Source organism: Heterocephalus glaber, unplaced genomic scaffold, assembly GCF_053883595.1.
Source record: "Heterocephalus glaber isolate CG9 unplaced genomic scaffold, H.glaber_assembly_v1.0 deba00001463, whole genome shotgun sequence".
NCBI lineage: Eukaryota > Metazoa > Chordata > Mammalia > Rodentia > Bathyergidae > Heterocephalus > Heterocephalus glaber.
In genome coordinates, this window is record NW_028258310.1 from 8,031,715 (window position 1) to 8,059,306 (window position 27,592).

The window sequence follows — 27,592 nt, forward strand, 5'->3', positions numbered from 1 at the left end:
TACCTAAATCCTGTTTTCTCTCAAAATCTTTCTCATTTCTTAGAATCATTATGGTCTATTACCATCCTCATACCTTTTAAGTTGATGACATTTTGTTTCTGTGATATACTATATTTTAAAATCAACTAATTATTTTAGTTTTAAAATGCCATACAGATCTATGTGCATAGCATACCATACAAACACACATAATGGAAAGACTAAATCAAGCCAATTGGCATATCTATTAATTTTTATGATAACATTAAAAATCTACTCCCTTTGGAGTTTTCAAGTAAACAATTCATTGTTATTGATTATAGTGCCACTTCATCTAATGGATGTCTTGAATTAATTCTTCCTGTCTGTCTCACTGAGATTTTGTATCTTTTGACCAACATCTTCCCTGGCCTTCTACTCTCCCTGGCCAACACTATTCTACTTTTTGCTTCTAAGAGTTCAAGTTTCATAGATTAAACATGTGAGATCATGCAATATTTGTCTTCTGGGTCTGACAGTTCACGTAACATAATATTTTCCAGATTCATCCATATTGTCACAAATAACAGGATTTCCTTCTTTGTTAGGGTCAAATAATATTTCATTGTGTATACATATCAAGTTTTCTTCATTCATTCATTCATTCATCCATCCACTGATGGATAATTAAGTTGTTTCCATATCTTCACTCTGGTGAACAATACTGCAGCAAATGTGAAGTACAGGTATCTCTTTGATATATTGATTCATTTCCCTTGCATATATTCTCAGAAGTGGAAGTGCTGGATCATATACTGTAAAAATTAAGTCATTATCACAGACTCATAATACAGTATTCACAATCTAATGACTGGGCAATATATATATTTGTTCAGTTGTCTCACAAATAAATACTTTGAGCCAGTTCACTGAAATTTTACCCAGATAATGAAAGTTCTGGAAAATAAAGAAATTAGAAGAAAGGAGTGTGGAAAAATGAGGAGAAAATTTGAGATAATCAAAGCAGTACTTTTTTATATAAGTGAGCTAGAAATGAGGCAGTGGAAGTGAAATTGTCATTTCAGTAGGAATGGAAACAGGAGTTAATAGTGCTGTATTGCTTTCTATTGTAGCATTTTAGTGAGGCCTAAGTTCAAGCTGTAGCATCTGATTATATCTTTAATAACCTCAAATTAATCTGGATTTGAATAAATGAGATATTTATATTTGATAAGTGTTTGAAGCAAAGCGTTGAAGCATCATTGCATAATGACCAAATAAAATTTTATGCTTAGGTTAGTGTCATTGTCAATACACTTACAAGGAGATTAATGTTAATGGCTATTTTATTTATTTTTATTTTTTGGTACCAGGGATAGAACTCAGGACCTTGCGTTTGTGAGGCAGGCAGTGGGACCACTGAGCTATATCCCTGGCCCTTTAATGGCTGTTTTAAAAAGCACAGAGGCATGTAAATAGAAATAAAATATCAAATTTGATAAGAAAGAAATTACTGGTAGCTTATTTTCACATAGCAATGCTGCATTGCAAAATACTGAAATTCTTACTAAATTGTGAAAGAAACAACCAATAGTAAAGCAACAGGTATAACATTTGAGAAAATGCACATGATAACAGAAATAAAGAAGGAAATAACTGTAGATATAGTCATAAAATGTTTCAAAATAGTTAAAACTATTCTGAAAAATTTAAAAAGCACAATCTGGGTGAAAAACCCTTAGTTTTCATTTATTGCAGATAAAGTATTGTGCTATCTTAATTCATAAGACCTGTTCTTCTTCTAAAATTAAAAAAGCCAACATTTGCACTAAAGCAAATGCTACCTAATTGTGGGTTGCAGATCACAGGGACATTTGTGAAGAGAGGTTCATATGGATTCATGTTCTACCATGGCTTGTAAAATCATAGGGTACATAAAACAATCTAGTCTTTTAAAAGATGAGTCCTTGTGGAAACATTGAAAACCTCAAGATTTTCTGCAATTTTGCTTTAATTCAAGTCAGCATCTTAAATGATACAGATCAAAGTGGGACCACTTTTTGTGCCATAGCAAAGTTTTTTGGATCCATAAAGTGTACTTTTTGACACTTAGTGCTAAATGTGCCTCAGAAAGGAAAGAGTCTGGCACATGGTGGCCAGATAGTGCATATGTATTGAATGAGTCCCCATTTATAATTAATCTTTTAAAAACATGGCCTTCTTGTTTTAGAAATGTCTGTACATAAATCCTAATACAATAGAGATGTTACATTATAAAGTTTCTAACTCTTAATGAAATGTAACAGCAAAGCATTTACTTCATGCAATACTTAATGTACTAATAGGAATTTAATTTATATTTAAACTTGGGTACTTATATTTAGTATGGTTATTTTTATTATTAGAATAAAATAATGATGAATGTTTAATATCAAACCTTGTGAAAATGGTATTACGTATGCTTTAAAAAATATCCTCTAAAAATCCTATGAAGCTGTTGTGTGAAGTTGCTGTAAATTTCTCAGTTACATAGCTAGCAATAAGTTATGAACCCAAATAGTCTAAGACCAGAATCTATTCTTGGAGTCATTAAGTTTTATATTATATACTACAATTAAATTTTATAATGTTTCTTATTATAAATCTAACTATGTTTATAACTTGTTGAAAGAATGTTTCGAATCACAAATTTATGACTTTGGTAAACTCCATATGATCACTGATATGTTCTAATTGAGCATCATAATTTAAACATCAGCCACAGCTTTATTAATGGTCATGAATACTGAGTAAATCTGAAGCTTTTACCAGTTTATAACATAAGAATAGCATGTTTGTATATTTTCACAATCTAAATCAGTGACATGTAGTAGCTGTTAATGGTCATTAATTGTAGTTACTTAATATGATTTTTTTGTTTAATATTTTTGTTTAATATTTTTGTTTATGTTTCTTGTTTAATATTCTCATTTATTATCAAATTAAGACCAAGGGAAACATTCCTAGATTTTATAGTAATTACTTTAGAATTCAAGGTAGTTTCATCACTTCTTTTTTTTTTTTACCGGGGATCAAACTTGGGACCTTGTGCTTGCAAGGCAGGCGGCAGAACCACTGAGCTAAATTCCTGGCCCCAGGGTCGTTTCAGATTTCAGAAAAGTAAAACATGAATGGAAAGATAAAAGAAGTCATTGGAAGTCATGTTAAAATTACAGAAAAAATATTTGCCTCAAACATAAATATGCCTAATGTTTTTGAAGGATCATTAGAGTAAACCTCTTTTACATTCACTCCTACCCTCAAGTAAGTGTGTGTGTGTGTGTGTGTGCATGTGCATGTATGTATGAGGAAGGAAGGGAGGGACAAGGGGATGAATAAAAGTGGTACAATTTCTTATTTTAGTTCTTGAAATTTTGATTATTTCTTATTCTAGTTCTTGAGAATTTTATTGGAGATATAAATAATTCAAGAAAATGAAACATAAGGATTTTTAAATTTACTCTGAAGGCACCTTCTAATGTTAATTCAATGCAGAATAAAATTAGGTTCATGTTGATTATCACTTGGCCTTTATAAAAGATGTAATATACTCTAAAATGAAAACAAAATTTAAATTTTAAGGCAGTAGCATGGAAAGTGGAAAAAGGGGACATTTGCAATCATTCATTTACTCAGCAAATATTTCTTGACTCTTTTGCATGTGGTGGCACTGTGCTAGCTATTAGGAATTATTATTAGCTATTAATCATTATTAACTACTAGAGTTACTCTTCACAAATATTTTCTAAAGAGATAACATTCAAATATAATCTATATATATTATACAGAGTTAAATTTAAAAGATCAATTCATATTATGATCTTTCACATGGAACATTTTTCTAGTTATGTACATTTATATTTCTAAAAAGGGGAGAAATAAATAATGAGGCTTAGCCTCTATATATTACAAGGATGCCAATTTGTTGTAAGTTCTTTTTTATAATCATTACCATATTTTACAGTATTACCTCTCTCCACAATTGGATGACAAAAACATTATGATATAAATTCTGTTTATGGAAATGATGTTCATTTTTTAAATTTATCCTGCAAAGGTTTTAAAAATATTTAGAAGGCTCTAAGAATATTTTATATATAAATTTCAATGCTATGTCTTCTGCATTTGCCTTGTTATGTTATATGAATTACTCCACTAGATAGTGATTTTCAAAAAATTGGACTGTGTGGTATATGCAATTAGAAACTGCATTGCTCTTTCCATACATGCTGTACATAAGTGACCCCATGAGTCTCCCAAAGTGGGCCTTTAACATTCCAGAATTTTTACTGTGCGTATGTTGCTGGCATCTAGCCTCCCACCCACACAGACTAGGACTAAGTGAAGTTTATGCTAGTGCAATAAAGCATATGAAAATGAAGTTGTAAAAGGTAAAAATAGTTACCTTACTAGTGTCATTGCAAAAATAGTTTCACCAGAAGATTGTGTGCACATTTGTTAAATAGAATGTGTGATTCAAAGATCTTAAAAGTAATGGTTTCAGAGGTATTTCTTATATGTCTTTTGTGTTATATATTCCAGATGGGATTTATACAGCTGAATGAGGACTTCATATTTATTGAGCCACTCAATCAGACAATGGCCATAACGGGTCACCCACACCGCATATACAGGCGCAAAAGATCTGTGGAGGAAAAAGTCACAGAGAAGTCGGCTCTTCACAGTCATTACTGTGGTATCATTTCAGGTAATTCTTTCTCCTGAAAGCACTTGGTTAAATGTGCAGTGTGAGATGAATCCTTTAAAAAATGCTCTCTTCCCCTCCCCCTTACTCCCTTCGTTTCTTTCCGTCTGTCTTTCTGCCTCTCTCTTAGGTCAACTAGCTTTATTTATATGTAATGTGAAATCTCATTTAGTATTATAACAATTATAAATGTCCATTTTATTTTTAAAATGAAATTAATTAATTTATTGATACTGGGAATCGAACTCAGGACCTCATGCTTGCCAGGCAGGTGCTGTGCCACTGAGCTAAATCCCCAGCCCTTAACATTCATTTTAAAATTATATTTTAGTTTTCTATGATAGAATACATTTTAATATCAGAAAATGGAAACTCAGAAGGACTTCGGAGGGCACCACACATGCCCCATAACTATCTTGAATTGTGGAATGTCCCTTATGGGATACTTTTCACTTCACTGGAATAGAAATGACACCAAGAGAATCTTCTGAAATTGAATACTATGAACTCATAGCCTTATTTTAGTCCACCTCAAAGAGAACATCATAGATATCTCTTTACTCTGATTAGAAGCATCCTCTTTTAAAAAAAATCTAAAATCATCTTGGAATTTAAAATTAGCAGCAGAATAGGAAGAAAATAATGATTTATTCTTTTTTCAAATTTTATTTTCAGTATGTGAATTCCATAAATCTGGAATTTTTCAGAAATTCGTTCTTAACCAGCAAATCCTCTTCTCTTTTTTTTGTCTGAAAGTCCTTCAGAGAAATAAATAAAGATGACTGGTTTGTGTGCTTTTTTACATCCTTTATTCAGAAATAAGTGGCAATTGTAAAAATGCTAAATAAAATGATTTTTTTTAACATAAGTAGAACCTTAAAGTTAGAACAAATGATCAGGAACCAAATTGTAAGTTTCCCTAGGAAAATTTTTTGATACACAATCTACAAATCTCAGTGAGTATTCGCTGATAAGAGAAAATGTTTCCAATTGTTATATGAAGAAATATGAATTTATTGAAGAATTTTCAGTGTAATAACTTTAAACTTCCACTTGCAGATTGAAAATTAGGCATTGATATAGTTCCAAGATATTAATTCTAAAATTAATTGTGGCTTTGCAGCTAGGTTAGGTACATGAATTGTGACAATATCATTTGCAGAGATTATAGAGTGTTTAAATCATCAGTTCTGATGATTTAAGAAATCATCATATTAAGTTGTAATATCTTTCTGTTTAGTATATGCTTATCTAAAAATAACTATGAATTGTATTTTCTTTTGTGGAAAGTCATGATATCAGTCAGTATAAGAATTATTTCACAAGTAGTTAAGTGAGTATTTCCATTCATACTATTCAATATATACAATCAAACAAATTTAAGAAAGTCACATCCTGCTCCTCATTATAAGAACTTTAGAAACAAAGATAGAGACAGCTGAAAAAATATAGCAGATGGGCGAGAATGCAAGCTAAAATGCAAGCAAGCAAAGCTTTTGTGTTGTGAAACTGTAAAAACAACAGCAACAACTTGGACTTAGTCCATTTAAGGAGATTGCTTTGCATGAGTTATACTGAAAATCTGCACTCTGTAACCTTTGACTCATAGTAAGTTCCAGCTGTTCTAGTTACTCATGAGCATTATGACACAAAGCAGTGTTTGAATGTCATTATGCACAGAGTAAATTGTTTTAGAAAATTCTGTTTTAAGAAGTTAATAAAATAATTACACGGTTCATATTTGACAAATATTGTTCATAATATTATATATATATCAGAAATAAATATATACTTATGCATAACTATTACATATTCACGTTGACCTACCTGGAGCAGAGATTTGCATGCAAAATGTTCCGTGCTATCACCAATTTCGGTGATTTATTGAGCTTACTATTTTCAGATTATGGGGTCAGCATGTATTGATTATTTTAAAGTTAGTAAATCATGACATGAAATACACCTTGTACTGATGTGTTCCACTGTTGTTTTTCCCTTCTTACTTAAGGCCTATATGTTAACGTATTAAGGATATGGCTTAAATTTTGATAATGTGACAGTACTGCCTTTGTAAAATGGAATTATGAAGTTTACATGACTTCAACTTGGTCTTTGTACTATTCTTTTTCTTTATTTTAATCCCTTAAATAGATTATGTTTATATATATTGATTACATGAACATTTTTCCCAACAGAGACTTTCCTACTTTAGGATGCCTGTGTCATAAATTTTTATTAAAAGATAATTTAGAGGAGAGGAAGGCACATAAAGTTGAAACTCAGAGGCCTTGGGTTTAAGGCCCCACTTTAGGCTCATTCTAGCTAGGTAATCTTGTGCAGTTCGCTTATATTTTTAAACCTTAGTTTTTTTTTTGCAACATAAATATGACCAATCACCTAACAGGGATGTGTAGCTAAATGACAAAACTCTTGTTCTTAAGAAGTGAGCTGCTAAATCAGAAATCATATTGTAGAGTGATAAATGCAATGAAAGACTCAATACACAAGGTCCCAGAAAGTAAAGAGCTGAGCATCAAAGATGAAACAAAACTTAGTAAGTTTTTTTGAAAAGGGAATGGAATATATCTGTAAAGATGGAACTTGGAATTCATATTGACCATGTTCAAATCTGTATGCTACCACTTCCTAACTGTGTGAGCTTGGGAAACTTACTTTTTCTCTTAAAAAAAGTCCATTTATAATATACGAAATGAAGATAAGTGGTCAGGGGTTTAGCTCAGTGGTGCCACCACCTGCCTTGCAGGTGCAAGATCCTGAGTTTGAATCCTGGTACCAAAAAAAATAAAATGAAGATAATTGATAACTGACCCCCAAGGCTATCTTTAGAATTAAATGTGATTGTATGTGAAAATGAAAAATGTTTTTAGCATATGTTGTTAAGATGTTAATGAGGCAAAGGCAAAGGAACAAAATGTGCAAAAGTCTAAGGGCATGAGAAAGCAGCAGGCAGGGGAGCTGAAGCCAAGTCTTTGAACTTGATAAGATACAGCCCTGGAAAAGTAGCCAGGGACTGGATAATGATAAGACTTGTCTGCCTTGCAAGTGACCTCAATTTGTATTGCTTAACATTTTAGTATAAATTTAGAATATGTCTAGGACTCAGTATGGAAAAGAAATAATTTGATCAAATTGCAAATCAAGGTCTGTGCAACATAGAGAGATCATCTCTATTCTTAGAGCTGATTTAACTGGGCCACTACTGAATTAGTTCCCACACTCAGTCTATAACTGCTGTGGAGATTATTGTCGGGAGGGTAATATGGAGGGTACAAATTGATCATTGGATGATACATACTTTAAAATTTCTCCTCTAATTTGAAATATGCAGTATTAACTGTTATTTTATACATGCATATGAATCTGAAGATTCAGGAATGAAGAATGAGCTAAGTATAATTGTAGACAATGAAAACATCAAAAATATAATGAAGAAATTATTTCAGTGTGCATGACTTTCACACACAAGAGCTAATTTATACGATGGAGTTCACCATAAAGTTGAGTATGTTAAGAAACCTCATATCTTTCAGATATTCGATTCAGATGTAATATGTAAATCAGGACACAGGAAGTCGACAGATTTGATAAAAGACAGCTGATATTAACTGGAGCAATAAAAGAAGCATATTTTTAAATCTCACATGATCTACCATTCTTGAGACAGCTTAAAGGCCACTCCTTTTATAAACTCTCCCCCTTGGTCTCTATTTTGCCTCTCCTTTTATTTTTCTCACATCTGTCTCCACTATGGGTATATCTTCTTCTGTATTTATAGCCTCTATATGTAGGCTCTTCTCCGGACATTCATCTTATCTATTTACCTTTCCTTTCATGTATTTCTTCAGGATGATATGACTCAAATCTATGGGTTCACCTTCACATTGTTTAATTCTGAAATCTGAATTCATTTCAAACTCTCTTGACTCCAGATATGTAGCAACTGCTACTCAAGTGTCTGTCAAGCATCTCAGACTTAATCAGTTTGAAGCTGATCCTACTAAAAAGGTGTTTATTTTGACAAACTAAAAGTCTGCATTACTAAAAGTGCTTGATTGTAATGTGTCACCCACTTTTGAGGTTCTGATGATTACAATTTAGTAGATATATGCCACCTCCTTTTTGTAGTTGAAATAGATTTATTTTCTTAAGATTAGAAAGTTAGCAATTAATAATCTCTGTTACAGAAACTTTCCTGAAATCTAAGGATGAAAAAATAATGAAGAGAAATTAAGAGAGAAAATGTCCATGTAGAAAGAGTGCCACTTTCTAGTCACTGGTTGCACTCATATAAATCTCATCTGATAGAAGTTGACACTGGTGAGATGCTATCGTTTCTCATATATAGTAAGTATATTCTTTGTGGTAGTTAGGATTGCTAATTTTTTTTCTAGTCCAGTGATGAATCCATCTGGAAAGGTGTCAGTAAAAATAGGGAAGGTCCTAACACAATATGAGACTGGATCTATGTCATATATATATTTATATATTCCTTATGATCAGCTTATTAGATATTTATCCTACAAAGATGAATTTCTTCATATATGTGGGAATACTCCCTTTAAATATTTACCATAAGTTTATATTCTAAGATACTGATATATATCCGCAGGTAGAATTGATATCACAATTAGAAGAACTACACAATTAGAAAAATTACACAATTAAATTTTAAATGTCATTGTCTTTAAGATTCTAGCAAACCTAATTTCTTTTTCTTTCTTCAAGATCTTTGGTACTATCTTCTGGTACCATACTTGGATCTATAAAGTTTACTTTCAACTATAGTAATTCTGTTTCAGATGATTACATAGTTTTTATTTGCATTGCTTTTTTACATGTTGTAATGCTTATTTTCAATAAAAAGGAATGTTTGTTTTTATTATCAAAACTTCACTTAATGGCCTCCACTATGTGATATTTAGGTCAAGCTTGATTTACTAAATAGATTTTCAATTTGTATTATTGCTAGAAAAACTGCAAAAGAGTAAATATGTGGCTGAGAACAGGAAAGTTTCCGTCAGTGGTGGTGGAAACCAGTTCTTCTTAGATCTCAGAGCTGACACAGCTTGGTCCTAAAGTCAGTATTAGAAGGGAATCAGTAGGTCAAGAATCTAGGAGATAATTAATCCTGTCATCTCACACACACACACACACACACACACACACAAACACACATTAGAAGGTAAGGAAAAGTAACACAGGTGATGGATAGGATAGGATAGGATAGGATAAGATAGGATAGGATAGAATAGGCAAACTGAGACAAAGGCTCTGAAACAGATCTCCAGAAATTTATCAGAAACCAAAAAGATAAACTATTGCTATGACAATATTTATCCCTGAATTCAAGACAAAGTTAAACATATCCAAAAAAGCGCAAATGTTTCTGTCCACACTTTCAGAGACTACACTGAAATTATAGTAAAGAATTATATAAGGTGCTGATCAAAAAGTATACAAAATTTGGGAAAGGAGATAATGGCAGTTTAGAGACATTGACAGAATTTGTGTAAATATTAAGGGGAGGAACATGTGATCACTGTTTTAACAATGAATTTTGGAAGTGATTGTACAACTGTAGAAATGTATTAAAACTAATTAAATTGTGCACTTAAATGGCTATATTTTATGATATATGAATGACATTTCAATAAAGATGCCAAAATCATAAGTATATTATTGAAGTAACACATGCATACAAGAAGTTGTACAAATGATTTGTCTACCTGATGAATTATCTCAAAATGAACAAATTCATGAGCTACCATAGAAATCAAAGCATAAGAAAGCAGAAGCAAAGGAAAGCATAAGCACCGCAGATATCTTCCTTGTGCCCACTCTTAGTTATTAATTTCTACTGCCTTAAAATAGCCACCATTCTGATTTCTAACATTATGTTTTCACAGTTTTCAAGGTGTCTTTCATAATTGGCTTCTTCTGTTTAGCGTTTTTTGTAAGGTTCATTCATATTTTTGCACATTGCAGCAATTGGTTACATTTTGTTACTGTGTATCATTCCTTTGTATTTCATTATAGAAAAAGGCCAAAATTTATTTATCCCTCATACAATTGGTGGGTCATTTGAACTATTTAGAATACTGGTTCTCTGGCTGGATATTGTGGCACATGTTTGTAATTCTAGCTACTTATAGGGCAGAGGCAGGACGATCACAAATTTGAGGATAGCCTGGCCAACTTAGTGAGACCTTGTCTCAAAGTATAGATTTTAAAGAGGGCTAGGGATGTATGTCAGTGGTAGAGCATTTGCCTAGCAAGTGTCAGGTCCTGGGTACAATCTCCAGTATGGTTGAAAAATTAGTGCTGCTGTGAATAACTTGTATGTATAGATAGTATGAATTTGTGATGGACATATATTTTAGATCTTTAATCATTGGATATGCAAATATTCAATTCTAGTAGAACCTTCTAGCTAGGTTTTTGATGTGTTTATCACAATTTAAACTCCCAGCATATATGTGTATGGGATGTCTATTTGTCCTAGCTTTCTTGTAGGACTATAGGTAGTCTCTTTATTTTTAGTCATTGAAGACATTTTAATTCATTTAATTTATAGTGATTTTAATTTCCCTGAAGACAACTGTAATTGAGCACTTTCTCATATACAAGTTAACCATTTAGATATGTTTTTGTGAGAAATGGCTATCATCTGTCATTGATTTAGAGTAGCTGTTTATTCTTTTATTCTGGAAAAGTACTGAAAATATATTCTTCTACTTGGTTGCATGCTTTTCATTCTTACAGTGGCCTGGCATTTTAATCAAAGGTGTTTAATTTTTGTGTAATGACACTTATGTTTTGTTCATGGTAGCTACTTTTATTTGGCTGTTTGAGGAATCTTTATCAACTTGAGGTGCAACTTTCATGTACTCTCAATGGAAGGTAGAGCCCAAGTTCGTAGTAGTCCAGGCATAGTGATTCAGGAATTTGGGTCATCTGCCTGACATCAGAATGTGTGGGGCAGTCACTTAAGATGGTTCTTGTAAGTAGACCTTTATTTTGTTAATGTGCCAGAAAGTAAAGCATAATATCTTTTATTTATTGATTTATTTTGTTAACCTGGAGCTGTGGGCTAGATGTTTTACTTAAGGGATCTTATAATTACAAACTATCAATGACTCGAGAAAGCAGGGAGTATTATTAATTTTACTTGAGGAAATTGAGGCTGACTGGGTAATGTTAGTTTCCTAAAATGAGCTAATAAGTGGCAGAAGTCCCATCTATGTGATATAAAGTTCATATTACAAAGCCAAGTGCCCTTTGGGTTCCATCTGTGCAGGAACTTAGTTTTTCTCATTTTTATGAATAATTAATGCTATGGACTTTACCAAAATGAAACTCATTTCTCTGTTGCAGATAAAAGAAGACTTAGGTCTAAAAAAGTAACAGAAAGTGGAAGAAGGAAACGGTATTCATACAAATTACCTCAAGAATACAACATAGAGACTGTAGTGATTGCAGACCCAGCAATGGTTTACTATCATGGAGCAGATGCAACCAGGAGATTCATTCTAACCATCTTAAATATGGTAGGCAAACTTTAAAGTGCGCTCGGAATTTTTTCAAGAAAACTCTAAGGAAGAAATGTGTGAGTATATATAATGAAGTTCTTTAAAAATTAACTCATTGCCATTCCTTTTATTTATTAACATCAGTACAAATACTGATTTGGTATCTTTATGTGTGTCAAATTAATCCATCTCCAGAGAAATATCAAAATAATAATTCAAATGTTCTAGTAAAAAAGTAACCTTATTGTTAGTTTTGATGTGACATTTGTTGTTATTTTTCTCTTTTTGCACCATATTTTCTTCTTATTTAAAAAAGGGCTTTTGTTGATATTAGCAGAAATTTTACATTTATTTATATGGATTTTTGCACCACAAGCACTATAGATTAATTATGAGATGGTATAGAAATGGATGTTGGTAATCCACTAAGCTCTTATATGGGTATGGTAAAATTAAATGTCGGATGTGATTTTGGTTGATTAGTCAAACTTAATAGCTACTAGATCAAATTTTAATTAGCTGGCTCATAGGTAGCTTAATTTCTAGATGATTTCTAGATTGCAGAAATCTAATTTGTATTTAGGATTTTAGGGATGCTTACTACTAAATTAATCCTTTGACCTAACTGCACATTCTTTTGGGTAAGGTTTCTTCAGAGACGAAAGTTGTAGTGAAAAATGGTTATTAGGAGAGAATAAACAGAAAAAAACCCAAAGGCATGTGTGCATTTATAATTCCAATTATCATAGAAAGTAAAGTAAGAGTCATTGAATCAGGAATAAATATATTTCAATTTGCTATTTTTATTATCATTTGGCTGTTTTTCCAGTGGACAGAGTCTTCACACTTCCAACCCTTCTGTCCATATTTAGTTACATCCTGACCATTCCGTTAGCATTCCTCATAAAGTAGACTAAGAAGGTCAGTCTCTTCTACATAATAATGCTTCGCAAAACCTGGGTTAGATGTGCCAGTTATATATTCTCTAATACAAATTGAATAATTAGTGCTTTTTAAAATTTATGATACTACATTAAAAAATCATCTTTCTTTTCAGTTTAAAAAAAATAAAATTTTTCAATTAAATTGAGATTTTCTCATGTTTGGCCTTTAAGAAAAATTAAGATGTTTTTCAGTTTCATTTTAGGATTTTTATTTTTTGTTTGTTTTTAGGTGTTTAACCTTTTCCAACACAAGAGTCTTGGTGTACAGGTCAATCTTCGTGTGATAAAGCTAATTCTGCTCCATGAAACTCCAGTAAGAATGTCTTGAGTTTTTATTCAATTAAGTGGGTGAGAAATTGTGCTTAAGAACTTTAAAGTAAAGAGAAAGTTAGGCATATATTTTGACTTAAAATCCAGAAATATCCACTGAGTCACTCAGAGTATACATAAAACTGACTTTTAGTTTTGGTTAATACCTCAGTTTTATTCAAAAAATGGAATGTTCTTAGTTTCCAAGGCTCCTGACAACAAACCTTAAGTTTTCAAAATGTAATTTTAAGAAATCATTTTAAATGACAGATTTATTCTATCACTTCAACATGTGCGTTTAAAATGTTTTCTTATCTGTAATTTATTTTTAAGGGAAAAATATTCTGTGGCATCATTTTGGCAAACAACTTTACAGGCATTTTAGAAAGCCTTTGTTCTTAAATTGTAGAAATGATGAATTATTTACATCTAAACATTCCAGTTTTTAAATATTCCATTTCACCTTTGTTCTTTCTCAGAGTAGCATTAAACAGATTTTGTAATATTGCACCCTCACAACATTTTAAGATTTTTAGGTCAGACTAAATTAATCCTAAATGTCTTCCAGATTCTAATTAATGTTGTAGTCAGCAGTCTGGTTTAGTAATTCAGATTTTAGTTTTTTATATTTATAGGAATAATCTGCCTTGAAGTAAAATATCTTCTGTTGCAGGCAGATCTGTATATTGGGCACCATGGAGAGAAAATGCTGGAAAGTTTCTGTAAGTGGCAACATGAAGAATTTGGCAAGAAGAATGATATACACTTAGAAATGTCAACAAGCTGGGGAGAAGATACGACTTCAGTGGATGCCGCTATACTTATTACAAGGTAAAGTTTTCATCTGGAGTTAAATAACATTCCTAAATCAATGGCTGTGTTGTTAATCCTATTCATCCCTTGATATAATGCTTTCACTGTAAATTTTTTGTTTCCCAAAATTTTAGCATAATGATTTTAGTTATTTCCCTCAAGGTAGAATAACTAATTTCTGAACAGCCAAATATTGGGTAGCATATTGACAAATAATTTTATTTAAAAATTTACTCTCAAATTTTTGATAGCCAAAGCCATTGATAATGAAAAATTAAAAATACTATGTTGATTTTGGTGGGGGTTCAAAATTATAAAACTACACTGTATGTTTTCCAGTCATCACCATATAAAGTAAATTAGTAACTTAAATTTAGCAGTTTTCTGGATCCACCTGAAAAGTAGTTTCAATTAAGTCTCTAGTTAATTTTGAGCTACACTGTGAAGTTGCTACTCACAAATATTTATAAAACAACAGTAAGGACAATAGGTAAATATCACAAGATGAAATAAAGAGCAGTAATATAAACTGTAAGTAGTATCATGTATTAGTAATTATCCATGAGTTTGTCTTGCTTAGAGCTAATAACAAATGATAATCCACTGTACACCAGAAACTTAATTTTAATCATTAAATGTGTTTGCATTTCATATCACAGAAAACACAGTAATATACTTAAACATTATTTCCTGAAATCTATTGAATTTATGGTAGTTTCTTGTTAATTATATAAAAATCATCCTAATTATAAATAATTCATAAAGAAAAATTCTCCACACAACTGTACTTCCAGTTCCAGCTCATTAGGTATAATTGATATTTGAGTTCTGCAATAAACAACCACAAACCTGGAAAATACTTACAAGACACCATTTTTCAGTCACTGGAAAATAAAGTACAAGACTTCAGTCCCTGAATGGAGGAAAATTTATAGGTTAGCCCTACAGTTATTACAACTTTTGGTGTGGAGACAACTTCTTGGTTGGTATGGCAAGCAGGAAGTCGGATCACAGTGGTCCTACTGAGGACAGCAGTGGTAGGAGTCCTATGCATGAGCAGATGCCAAAAGGTACATGTGCAGATCAGCTTTGAGAATTTGGCAAGGCAAGTTTGAATACACACAGATAGAGACTGGCCCCAAACTATCCAATTGTTGCTGCTGTAGACTTCAGACTTGTAAAACTTATTATGAATTGAGCAGACTGAAGCCACAGGAGTGGAGCAGTTCTCTGAGAAAATTGATGTAAGCTGGCTTTTTTAGAGGATCCCCAAAATAACGTGATTAGGAATAACCTGTACATTTAATCACATGATCTTTCCAAATCGACCTTGTCAATCTGACAATTTCTTAAAGGAAAGCATACTATAGAAAAGATGAGTGTTTTCAAGACATATTTTAACAATGTTATCAACAAAATAATTTAAATAAAAACAATGTGAAAACAATAGAAATTTGCAAAATGAAATACTGATTAAATTTCAATTACTTGTTAAATAATTTGAAATGAACTTAGATCTTACAATCCTTCAGAAAAGAATTTTCAAATTTTTATAAAAATAGCTATGAATTAGTTTCCTTAAAAAGTATTTTGTTAAAGAACATATTACTGTGACATTAATTTCATTCTGCTTTTTCTATTCAAAACCAGAAAAATCAAGAATCCCCTTGTTATTAAATTTTTTATGTGATAAAGTCTTAAAATCAGAATTCTTAACTGCTTTTCATTACCTCCTTTGTTGCTACTCTTTCCTAATCATCCAACACAAGTATTCTTTTTGAAAGTTAAGAAAATAGAGTGTAGTGTGATATATTACATATATAAAAAATTGTAAAGTATAATATAATTAGTAATTGGTATTCACTTAGGAAACAGAGGACTCTTAGAACTGAAATTTTCATTTTATATGCTGTTTTACAATTCACATTTTCTCTCAAAAACTTATTCCAAATACTCATTTGTCCTTTAGTACACTATTCTCCAGAAAATATTATAAGGTAATTCTTTTTCCCCAAGCATATTCTCCTGTTCAAAGTGTAAAAATTATCTTTAAATATTCTCATTTTATAAACATTCTCATGGTAAAATTAAACACTTTGTATTTATATTTAATTAGCTTTTATCTAACTCTTACTTCTGAAGAGAAGTAACACAAAGATAACCCATATAAAGTTACAATGTATGTAAAGCATTACTAAAGTTACTGTGTGTGTAATATATATATACGTACATATATATATGCTTTAATGTTTTTCACTTGTAAATATGTCGTCAAAGTCTTTTCATGCCATTCATTGTAGAAAACAGAATATCATCCCCTTGAATGCATCCATGTCCTAATCCTCAGAACCCATGAATGTATCATCTTATATGGCATAAGTGACAGTGCAGATTTAATTCAATTAAGCATCTTGAGTTGGGGGAGTATCTAGATTTACCAGAGTGGGTACAGAGTAATTACTCAAATCCTGAAATATGGAGGAAAGAGGCAGAACTGCAGAGCCAGGGACACAGACTGGAAGATGACAGCAAGGCTGGCTCTGAAAATAAAGGAAGAGACCACAGCCAAAAATGTAGAGAATCCATAGAAATTGGACAAGAAAATGAACTATGTACTGCAGCATCTGGAAGGAAAGTGGCCTTGATGATTTTAGTCTAATAAAATCTATATTTAGCTTCCATCTAGAACTGTAAGACAACAAGTTTGTTTTTATTTCATTAAGTTTGTGGTAATTTGTCATAGCAGCAATAGGAAAGTAATAGAAATTATATGGTTCTACAAATGGAGGGAGAAGCAGAGATAGTATATGTTACATAGAAGTATCCTAATTCATTTAGTTACTTTTTTATCAATAAAACTTTTTTACTTCATTATTCTTAGATTAAAAGGTCCTTCAGATATCTTTTTTGATATTAAATTCTTTTATTGGTATCTTTATTTTTAGCTGTAAATATGTGCTAATATTGACTGAGTGTTTAAAAAATACTTGCCCTGTCATAGGATATATATATACAAAATACTGATAGACACTGATCAGGCTGGGGATTTAGCTCAATGGTTCTGCTGCCTGCCTCTCAAGCGCGAGGTCCGGAGTTTGATCCCTGGTACCAAAAAAGCACAAAAAAGACACTGATCAAATTCGCCTTTACTCACCTATGGGAAAAGGGTTATGTGGAGGATCACCTTTTCTCCCTATCTCTGCTTCTAAGGACACGGCAATGAAAATCAGTCCACTGAATGGAATGTTTTATTCCTAAGCGACATAGTACCATTTGCTCAGGAAAGTCTAAATAACTATTTTGTGTAGTGGAAGAAGTGTTCTTTGTTAGTTAGTGTAAATATAATGGTGGCCTGATCTTCAGCTTTGTAATGAACTGGTGAAAAATTAAATGAGGAAAATATTAATATCCCTGGTTTTCATGTTCTTATCCATATTGGTCAGGCTAAACTCATACCAGGTTCAGTTTGTAGTAAATGCACATCTTAGATAATTATCAAATGTTGTATGCTATGTGGACACATTACTAGGAAGCAATTTGGGCTCAGGAATTAATTTTAGTCTCAGCTAAAATGCATAGTGTTCTAATAAATCCAAACCTACCTGGGGTAATATATTTATCAAATTTTTGTGTGATAAAATAAATAGTTTAAAGCTGACCTACTGTCTGTGGGCTCATGGTAACAAAAACCACAAAACGTGTTCTCCCAACTCTCAACTCTATGATTTCTTGGTGTAATTTTCACATTTCACTCTTAAGTCACAGAGAAGGCCTAAGTCTCTGTCTCTTGAAAATACTGTAATTTAAAATTGAATTTTATTAATGATGGCTTTTGCCTTTCATGTTTACAAAAATGTTTTTGGTTTATGTACAATGCTTCTGAAAGCTAATTTCAAATGAATGTGATTGGCAAGTATGACAGAAAATTTAATAAACCACAGAAATGACAGAAATATGTTTATTTAATACAAATCACAGAATAATATTTGAATGAATCATTTATAGATATATCCCAGGGCACTATTAAACTCTACAGTGAGTCTTATTCTCACATGCTTCTTCATTCTTGGAAATTAAAGTCTACATTTCTTTTACTTCAACATAAATCAGAATTTAAGAAGAATTTATTGGTCTTTTCCATTGCCAAAATCTAACAGTATCACTTCCATAAACTCACAAAATGAAACCCTGTGATGCAGACTTCATGTCTACAAAGTCATTATGAGCCAAAATGAGAATTTAAATCCACATGAACACAGGTCTGGGGACCAAGCAAATTTGTCTCCTACCTTTCCACACACACAAAAATTATTTGAATATTTTGAAATTATACATTATTTTAGTCCTTTAGAAAGAAATGGAAAGATAAAGAATTGAAGATTAAGAATGATAGTCTCATCTGAGTTTTATTAATTCTGCTGGCAACTTATTCTTTAATTTTAGCAAGAGGTACTCCCAGTGCTTTTGGATAAAAGAATTTCTACACTTTTTATTTTTTTGAAATAATGTGCTTTATCCATTTGTTTGCTAAGTGAACAAAAATTGGCTGCATGAAGGATCTAAGTGCCCTTGACAGTAAGCAGTACATTTGTTAGAGTTTTATCATGTTGTTTAGTTACAGATGAGGTCCCTTGGTTCACATTATAAAAATCAAATAATCATGCTGCAGGCTCATACATCATGATATGACGTATTATATATTCAGCAAAACACATAAAATCTCTTTTCCCCCTAATTCTGAATATACTTTACACTCAGCGATTCTTGGCCCTAAGGTGAAGATTTTATTTAATGTAGTTCTTTGATTTGCTGCATTACCATATTATTCAATATCATGTATTTTGGGTGTTTCTTTCTCCATTTGTTTGTTGGCAAAGAAAATTGCCATTATTTAATACAAGTCTCTTATCTTTCTCACTGATCCCAGGGACCTTATTTTATTACCAGTGTGACTGTGTGTCATTTTCTGAGACTTTAAAGCCTGCCTGTATCTTTCCTTCTATTTGGTGCTTGGGATAGAAGAAAAACTTAGCGGATGCTACCATATCCAATTGCACAAGTTTTGCACTCCACAGAAGTAGAGGAAACAATTTACATTGTCGTGTATGTCATTATATCCCTAGACTGCACAATGCCCAACCTGGACTACTAGGCATGGTGTTGCAATGAAAAATTTGATTTCTACAGCTCCCTAAGCAGACAAAAGCTAAATATATTTTTGATCTACTTATCAGAAATATTCCAGAAAACCTTTTCAATTTTCCTTTATTTATAATTATAGTCAGACTCTTGATACATTATGTCAGCAGGGAAATATATTTTCCTGTATAATTTGGAGTTAGTTTTGAACTACAGAAGTCAGCTTTACCTAAGTTAAGCTCCAGAAAAAGTAGATTTTTGGCTCATTTTGGTAGGTCAGCAAGATTTTATTTAGTTCTCAGAATCAGAAGAAGAGTTGAACAAGCATGCATGATGAAAGACAGTGAAGAGGAAAAACTCTAGGAATCTTATCCACTAAAATTAAATGATTGAGGACCATTCACCTTCTCTTACTATATGACCATTTTACCTCCTCTGAAAAAGTGGGTTTCAGTCTGGGGAAGAAATTCTGTGATCCAAAGCCAATGACTAGAGCATTCTGATCAGAAAATAATGAGGTAATAGAGAGTGATTTCCCAGGAAAAAAAGTGCTGGGAGTTGGAAGTGGGCATAAGGGCTTACCTCAGTTGGCCTGCCATGGAACCACTCAGCTGTTTAAAAAACTTTTTAATTATAATCCTGTGAATAAATGTTCTGATCTCTAAGAGCAGTCTTGTTTGGCCTACACTTACAAGTTTTCAGGTTCATATCCTGAATATTGAAAGAGAGGCTAACTACTAGTTTATCTTGGAAGAGGGTTATGGTGGGGTAGAGTGGTTCTGTTTATGGGATAAAATTTCAATACAGTGGTACCTCAGTTCACAAACTTGATTTTTTCCCTGATTCTGCTCACAAACTGAGTTGGATGAGAACAAAATCAAATTCACTGGTTAGGTTCAATGTTGACCTATGAGAAAATTTGATTTAGTTATCATCCAATATTGTTTGTGACCAGAATCATGAAGAGAATTGAGTTTGTGAACTGGGGTAACACTGTATGTCTTTGATTTGTCAGAAGTTTTCTAATTTTAGAATCTTTTTTCAGAGATATCTTTTTAAACAACAAAAGTCCTAGATATTACAAAATCTCAATGTAGGTGTAAATGATTATTTAGTTCATCAACATCTTTTTCTTTGATATTTACTTTTTAATATTTAATAAAAATAAATCTACTTTGTGGCATTCATTCAGTTGGAATAGTAGATTTGTAAGACATATGTAGTTCTAATAGGATTATATATACTATATAATTAAAAAGAAATGAAAATTAACATATCAATAACTAACAGCCAAGCTGGCCATGGTGGGATACACCTATAATCCCAGCATTCAGGAGGCTGAGACGGGAGTATTGCTGTGACTTTGAGGCCAGGGCTACATAGTGAATGCAAGGCCAGTCAGCACTAAAAAGTGAGACACTGTCTCAAAAACACAAAACAAACAAATAAAAAAGAACTAACAGTCAACTTAACTTGTCCAATATTGATTATCTAGTTTATAGATTAACCAGAATAAGAAACAGTAATACATTTGAGGAAAACCTAAAGTTTGTGTAAACTAGTAAAAACATGTTACCTTGCTCTTGTTATTTGTCAACATACAATAATTAGTAGGCAGAACATTGTACCACTACATTGTGTCTACTGCATTTGGATGAGGCCCATTACTATGAAAGTCAGAGGGGAGGAAATGTGCAGTAGATAGTTGGCCCTCTGTAAAGCAAAGGCATCTTGGAAATGTATTATCCAGGTCACAAGAGGTGGGAGAAGGCATGACCACTAAAAAAAATTCAAGCAAGGTGATAACATGCAAGAAGGTCCAAGTCTCTGCCTTGCTTGATCCTAAAGAAATACTGCACATTTTTTCTCAGCCAAGACATCCTCAGAAATAGTATATCTTCTAGTCATATAGGTTATCAACTTGAATTAATCTGTGATTAATAAATGAGTAGTGATAAATGTATTTATAAATACTGAGTGATTTGAATGCATTAAATCATAGCTGTGACTCATAATAATCAAAAGGTGATTCTGTATCTGTTTTGTAGAATCACCTGTCAGAAATTTGCCTAAAGAAATGGTGAACAATTTTAATAATTATTAATGTTAAATACTTAATTTCCTATCTTATTCATATCCATGGCTACCATAAGCTATTTTTCTTTATAAATTTTTGAAAAAGAAATAACAGTATTATATTAATCACTAACTTTTACAATGAGTTATAACTTGCACAATCCCCAATTTGGAAAGATATTTTTATAAAATGTTAACTGTTAATTGAGGTCAATGTGAGCATGTTATTGAGAAGTTATGTAGACTTTTGAAGAATTTGGTAAAACTTGTTGCATGATATATAATATAATAGTAAAATAAGGCCTATATGTCTGTTTTTCTGTGTATATTAAGATAACACTAATAATGAACAAATCTACCAATTTACCATATTTACTTTCTATATGGCACTTAACAGGTTGAGTTCATTTCCTTTTATGTGAGAATCTGCTTGACTACATAATGAGAAATTTTCACATTATAGTTATCCGTAAATTGCAGAAAAAAAATATGAACATGAACCCTCCTTTCATGTGCACAGATGAGAAAAAGAAAAAAGATGTAGCAGCAAATTCTAAAGAGCTACAGTAACTTCCCTGAGTCAATTTGTTGGAGTAAAGAACATAGCTTTTTGAGTTTTAACTTTCACATATGAAATACTTTGTAGGAAATACTTTGTAGGAAATATCTTGATATTGTCAAAACTAGAACTAAAATAATTAAATGCAGCTATAAATCTTAGACAGCGAGACCATTGATAAAAGTGTAATATGAAAAAGTCTCTACCAGCAAGGACAGATTTTAAAGAAGGAATTATTCTGTTTCATCCATGATCTCGTAGCTCTCTGGTCTTTATTTCCATGAATCTGAGTCTAAAAACTGAAGCACTTAGTGAAAGCATTTTCAAAACTATTCTGGAGGGATGTTGTTTTAATGTATAGTACAAAATGCAACCATAAATAAAGTATAATTGAATAAGTTCATAATAGCACCACAAAATGCATAACAAGAACATCTTTGAGAAGCAAAAATTGCAATAATGAATAATATTTTTAAATAATACTGACAATGATTATAAAAATAAGTATGTTTATGTGGTTAAAAACAAAAATTCAAAATATGAGTGTAAAATGTTCTTGGAGAAAATAACATCTGCTTTGAAATTGAAAAAACATAAAATTTCAGGACAGGAAATATGGCACTGTGCTTAAAATCAGTTTCTGTATTTTAGATGAGAGGGCTGAGGCACAAGAAGCTTAAATAAGCTGTCCAAAGGTCACATGAAGAGTAAGTGGTAGATAAAAAATTTTGATCTCATATAGTATACCTCCAAACCTGAAAATTTTTAGTGATTAAGTTCTATTACATTGTGAGTTATAAAACCCTAAGTAATTGGTAGCAACAGTGAGATATTATCAGGGAATGCTCTCCAAGATATAGTGGGAAAATAAAGAGCAAAATAATAGAATATTATCTCATTTATGTAAAAATATTAATTTCCTCATATCTTTCTTAAAATTGGAACTTGTCTTTAAAATTGTTTATAGCTTATAATATAAAATAGTATGCTGTTCTAAATTCTATTCCTCACATTTACAACATCCAGAAATTATTTTTTGTGTTATGGGAAGTAAAGATCTTCCAGTATATTTTTTAAATGGAAAGCCATATCCCAATAACATGTATTTATTTTTTGAAATAAAGCAATAAAATCTCATCATATAAAACAAGATGATTATGTATGTATTTATTTTATTTTTTTTTAGTTTGGCAGGTCTAGTGACTCATTTTTTTCCCATTAAGTTTATTGGTACATTTTCGGTATAAAATACAGTTACATTCATGATTGGGATCTTGTACCTTTACATGAGTATCTTGGTTCTTATTTTTTTCCCCTTCCCTTGCCCTCCCTTCACCCCCTCCACCCTTCCCTATTTGCAAAGACTTTGTTTCCATTTTTTCCCTTTTTTCATATTTTTCCTTTACCGTTTTTCCTTTCCCCTACCCCTCCCACTTCCTCTGCTCCTTTAGACCTTTTCTTCCTGTTACACAATGTCAATTATACATTTTTAAAGTTACAATATCAAGATCTAGGAGACATTACCACAGATTTTACAGAATTTAAAAGGATATAGAAAGCATATTACAAAAATCTGTTTTGAAATAAATTTGACAACTTCTAAGAAGTACCTTGGAAGACAAATTAATGAAACTAACTCTGGAGGAAATATAAAATTTGAATAGCACCTATTAAAGAAAGCATATTCCTAGCTTGAAAACCTACCTATATGACAACAGCAGGCTCATATACAATTTAACTAATAAATTATATCAAACAATTAAAACAGAAAAAAGAAGGAACATTTCTCCCCTCATTTTAGGAACTCAACATTGTGCTAATCCTAAAACTGGATAAAGATAATAGAAGAAAAAAGTATGAACATAGATAGAAATTTGTTTAATAAAACAAACTCTCAGAAGTCAGATCTGGCAGGATGTAGAAAGTGGTTTTGTTATAGGGATGGCAGTGTTGGTTCAGCATTGGAAGATCCACCCCCAAAAGTCATCATTTTAACAGAGGAAAGGCAAAAGCCATATGATCCTGTCACTAGTTGGAGAAAAAGTACTGGACTAAATTCTAAAGCTGTTCATGGTAAAAGCTATCTGGAGACCAGAAGTAGAACAGAAACTTCTCAACAGATTAAAGACATGTACTCCATACTTCCAGTGAGAATGCCTTATATGAATGGAGAAGATACAATGCTTTCTACTTAAAGTGCAGATATGCCTACTCTTTATCTGTCCATTAAACTCTGAAACCTAGGCCCCACCAAAATTGTCTGGCAACAAAATGACACAATTAGGATAGGATTGGCAAAGTAGAAGCAAAATCTTTATATGTAGATGAAATGATCATCTACAGAGAAAATACTAAGAAATCTCTAGGAGCCCCTAGAACTTGTACTTGAATTTAGCAGGATTAGAAAACACAAGGTATATATAAAAATTCAGGTCTGTGTATACTTGCTATAAATGAAGAATTGGATATTGAAATTTAAAAGTTATGTAGGAGTACAAAGGACCTAGAAAAGTTAAAAACAAAAACAAAAACAGTGTTGGAAGACGTTTAGTACCTAATTTTAAGACTTCTTCTAAAGCTACAGTAATCAAGGCAGTGTTGGTGTAAGGAAAGACATATAGATCATTGGAATAAAACAGAGAATCTAGAAATAGAACCACACATATATGGTCCACTGAGTTTTGAAAGATTATTTAACATTAGCATTTTATAGAATATAAACTCAATTCAAGAGGAAGAGATAGTGTTTTCAGCAAACAGCACTAGAACACCTGGTATCCGTATATAAAAAGTTAACCTCAACCCTTTATTCCCATACATGAAAATAGCTTTAAGGGATCTATGAACCTAAATATGAAAGCCTAAAAGTATAAAACTTTAAGAAGAAATTATAAAGGAAAATATTTATGAATTCAGGGTAGACAAGAACTACCTAGGATACAAAAGACATGATGGATAAAAGAAAAAAATTGATAAATGAGATTCCATCAAAATTTAGAACTTTAAATGACATCATTAAAATGAAAAGTAGTCTTTAAACATACCATATTTACAATGCATATAACCTATGACCAGAATATATAAAGAATTCTTAGAACTTATTAATAGACAACCCAATTTAAAAGTAGACATAAGAAGATGATAAATGGCCAGTATAGCACAAGGAAAGGTATGCAACTCTAGAGTCAGAAAAATACTAATCAGTACAATAGTAAGATTGAATTACACACTCATTAGGGAGAAGAAATTAAAAGTTTTAAAAGCCTTGTCATGACTTTTTCTTTTTGTTGGATTCTCCCCCTTTGCATTTAATTTGTCACTCCCAATGGATTCATTCTGCTGGGTTTCCTGGGGTTGTGATCCTCATTGTCTTTTCCTAGGGTATTGTCTAAAACTTTTTAGAGTGCCAGTTTGATATTCATGAAGTTCCTGAGGTGCTCTTTATCATGAAAGTATCTTATTTCTCCATCAATTTTGAAAGATAGTTTTGCAGGGTGCATCAATCTGGGTTGGAGGCTCTTTTCCTTTAGGGCTTGAAATACATCACTCGAAGCTCTTCTTGCCTTGAGGGTTTGCATTGAGAAGTCTTTTGTGATTCTGATGGGCTTTCCTTTGTATGTGATTTGTTTCTTTTCTCTCACTTCTTGTAGAATTTTGTTCTTCTGTTAGATTTCTGGAATCCTAACTATTACATGCCTATGTGCAGATTTTTTTTGATGAAGGCTAGTTGGAGTCCTATATGCCTCACTTATCTGTATGTCAAGTTCTTTTCCCCTCCTTGGGAAGTTTTCTGCCATCACTTCTGTGAAGAGTTTTTTTATGTCATCTGTACTCACTCCTCTTTCTGTATTGACTCCAATCAGTCTTATGTTATTCTTCTTTGCATTGTCTAGCTGGATTGATTTCTCGTGTTCCTTTACAATTTTAAAGCAATTTTTCTTTTCCTGGTCACTAATTGCAATCTTTTCTTCTATATCTGAAATTCTATCCTCACATTGGGCCATTCTGCTGCACAGACTTTTGATGGAGTTTTTCATCTCCTGGAAATCTGTTTGCATCTGTTTTATGGATTTCATTTGTTTCCTATGTTGGGATTCCATCATGTTCCTCGGATCCTCTATTTTTTCATCTGTGTCCTCTCTAGATTTATTAATCATGTCTTGCACCATGAGCAAAATCTTTGCTGTTATCTGAGTAATTATTTCTGATTTCATTTTTCCCAGATCCTCTTTTGTTGTCAGTTCAGAGAGTCCAGGTGGTTGAGTATCAGATTGTTCCATCTCATTTCCCTTTGGGGTTGCTGTAGGTGATCCAGAAGTCTGTTTTTTTTTTTTTTTTCAGAAGTCTGTTTTTGAGGCTTGTTTACATGTCTTCTCATTTCCATGGTGGTGGTGGGGTGCTTCTGGCACCTGCGCGGCTCACCTTATCTGCCCTAGGATCTTGGGATGGTGGTGGTGGAGCTCCCTTCCGGGTGCTGGGACTGGCTCACCCTCTCTGCCCTAGGAGCTTGGGATGGCGGTGGGGGAGCTTCCTTCTGGGTTCTGGGACCGGCTCACCTTCTCTGCCCTAGGAGCTTCATGAGCATATATTTTTGAAGTATTACCTACAAAATGAGAAATTAATGTCATATGACTATATAAAATATGTATGTACCCTAGAAGTTTAATTTTATATTTTATTAGAGTTAAAGTTTAGTTAATCTTATCCAGTTTTATCAAATTTTTGTAAATAAAGATTGTTATATAATTAATCATTTAACACCATAAGTCACATGATAGCTACTGATTCTGTGAGTTTATCTTCAGTTTGATTTTCTCCTTCTTTTTGTAGGAAAGATTTCTGTGTGCACAAAGATGAGCCCTGTGATACTGTTGGTGAGTATATGTAAATATACACACTTTTAGGATCTCTGGAGACCTTGAACACATTTCAGTGTGATAATTTTATGGAATCACTAGAATGTCCAAGACATTTATTTTCTAACTATATTTTTAATCATTAGTACATTAGTTGTTAATGAGATAGCTTAAATCGTATGAAAATATATTGGAGATAATTTTTAGATGATGTTTTAAGATTATCATGAATTTTTTTATTTTCCCAAAGATATAAACATACATCCAATAAAATTCTACTTTTATTCATAATTTCAGAAAAATATTTAACCACTTTGTAATTGATAATTTTGCAGGATAATTGATTTATATTTGAGTTATGTATGCTTGAGCTTCTTTGCAGAGTGAGCCAAAAGAAAGCTCATTTAATTTGCCTGTCTTGTGAAGATTCTGTGTGTATAAAGGAGCTAATTATCCATGTTTGAACTGATGACCTAAAATCCATAAAACATAATGTTAGTTATCTTTCCCATTCCTGGTACACAATACTCAACAGCAACAGTTTAAGAAGGAAAGATTTAATTTGACTCAGATTCCAGAAAATTCAGTGTATAGTTGTCTGTCTTTAAGGAAGTAACATAATGGCAGAAGGGCATGGTGGAATA

General features: G+C 32.1%; 1 protein-coding gene across 4 annotated transcripts in view; it reads left to right on the plus strand.

The window, feature by feature from the left end:
• Positions 1–27,592, plus strand: part of Adamts19 (ADAM metallopeptidase with thrombospondin type 1 motif 19) — a 243,780-nt gene that overhangs the window by 39,183 nt on the left and 177,005 nt on the right. For all 4 annotated transcript variants that reach the window (XR_002398180.2, XM_021266237.2, XM_004854439.3 and 1 more), the window contains exons 3-7: positions 4,540–4,705; positions 12,098–12,270; positions 13,426–13,509; positions 14,179–14,336; positions 26,923–26,966. Coding sequence is in view for 3 of the 4 variants with exons in the window: in XM_021266237.2 (XP_021121896.1) it covers positions 4,540–4,705; positions 12,098–12,270; positions 13,426–13,509; positions 14,179–14,336; positions 26,923–26,966 (625 nt within the window). In the remaining variant the exon portion in view is untranslated. The remainder of the gene's footprint in view (positions 1–4,539; positions 4,706–12,097; positions 12,271–13,425; positions 13,510–14,178; positions 14,337–26,922; positions 26,967–27,592) is intronic.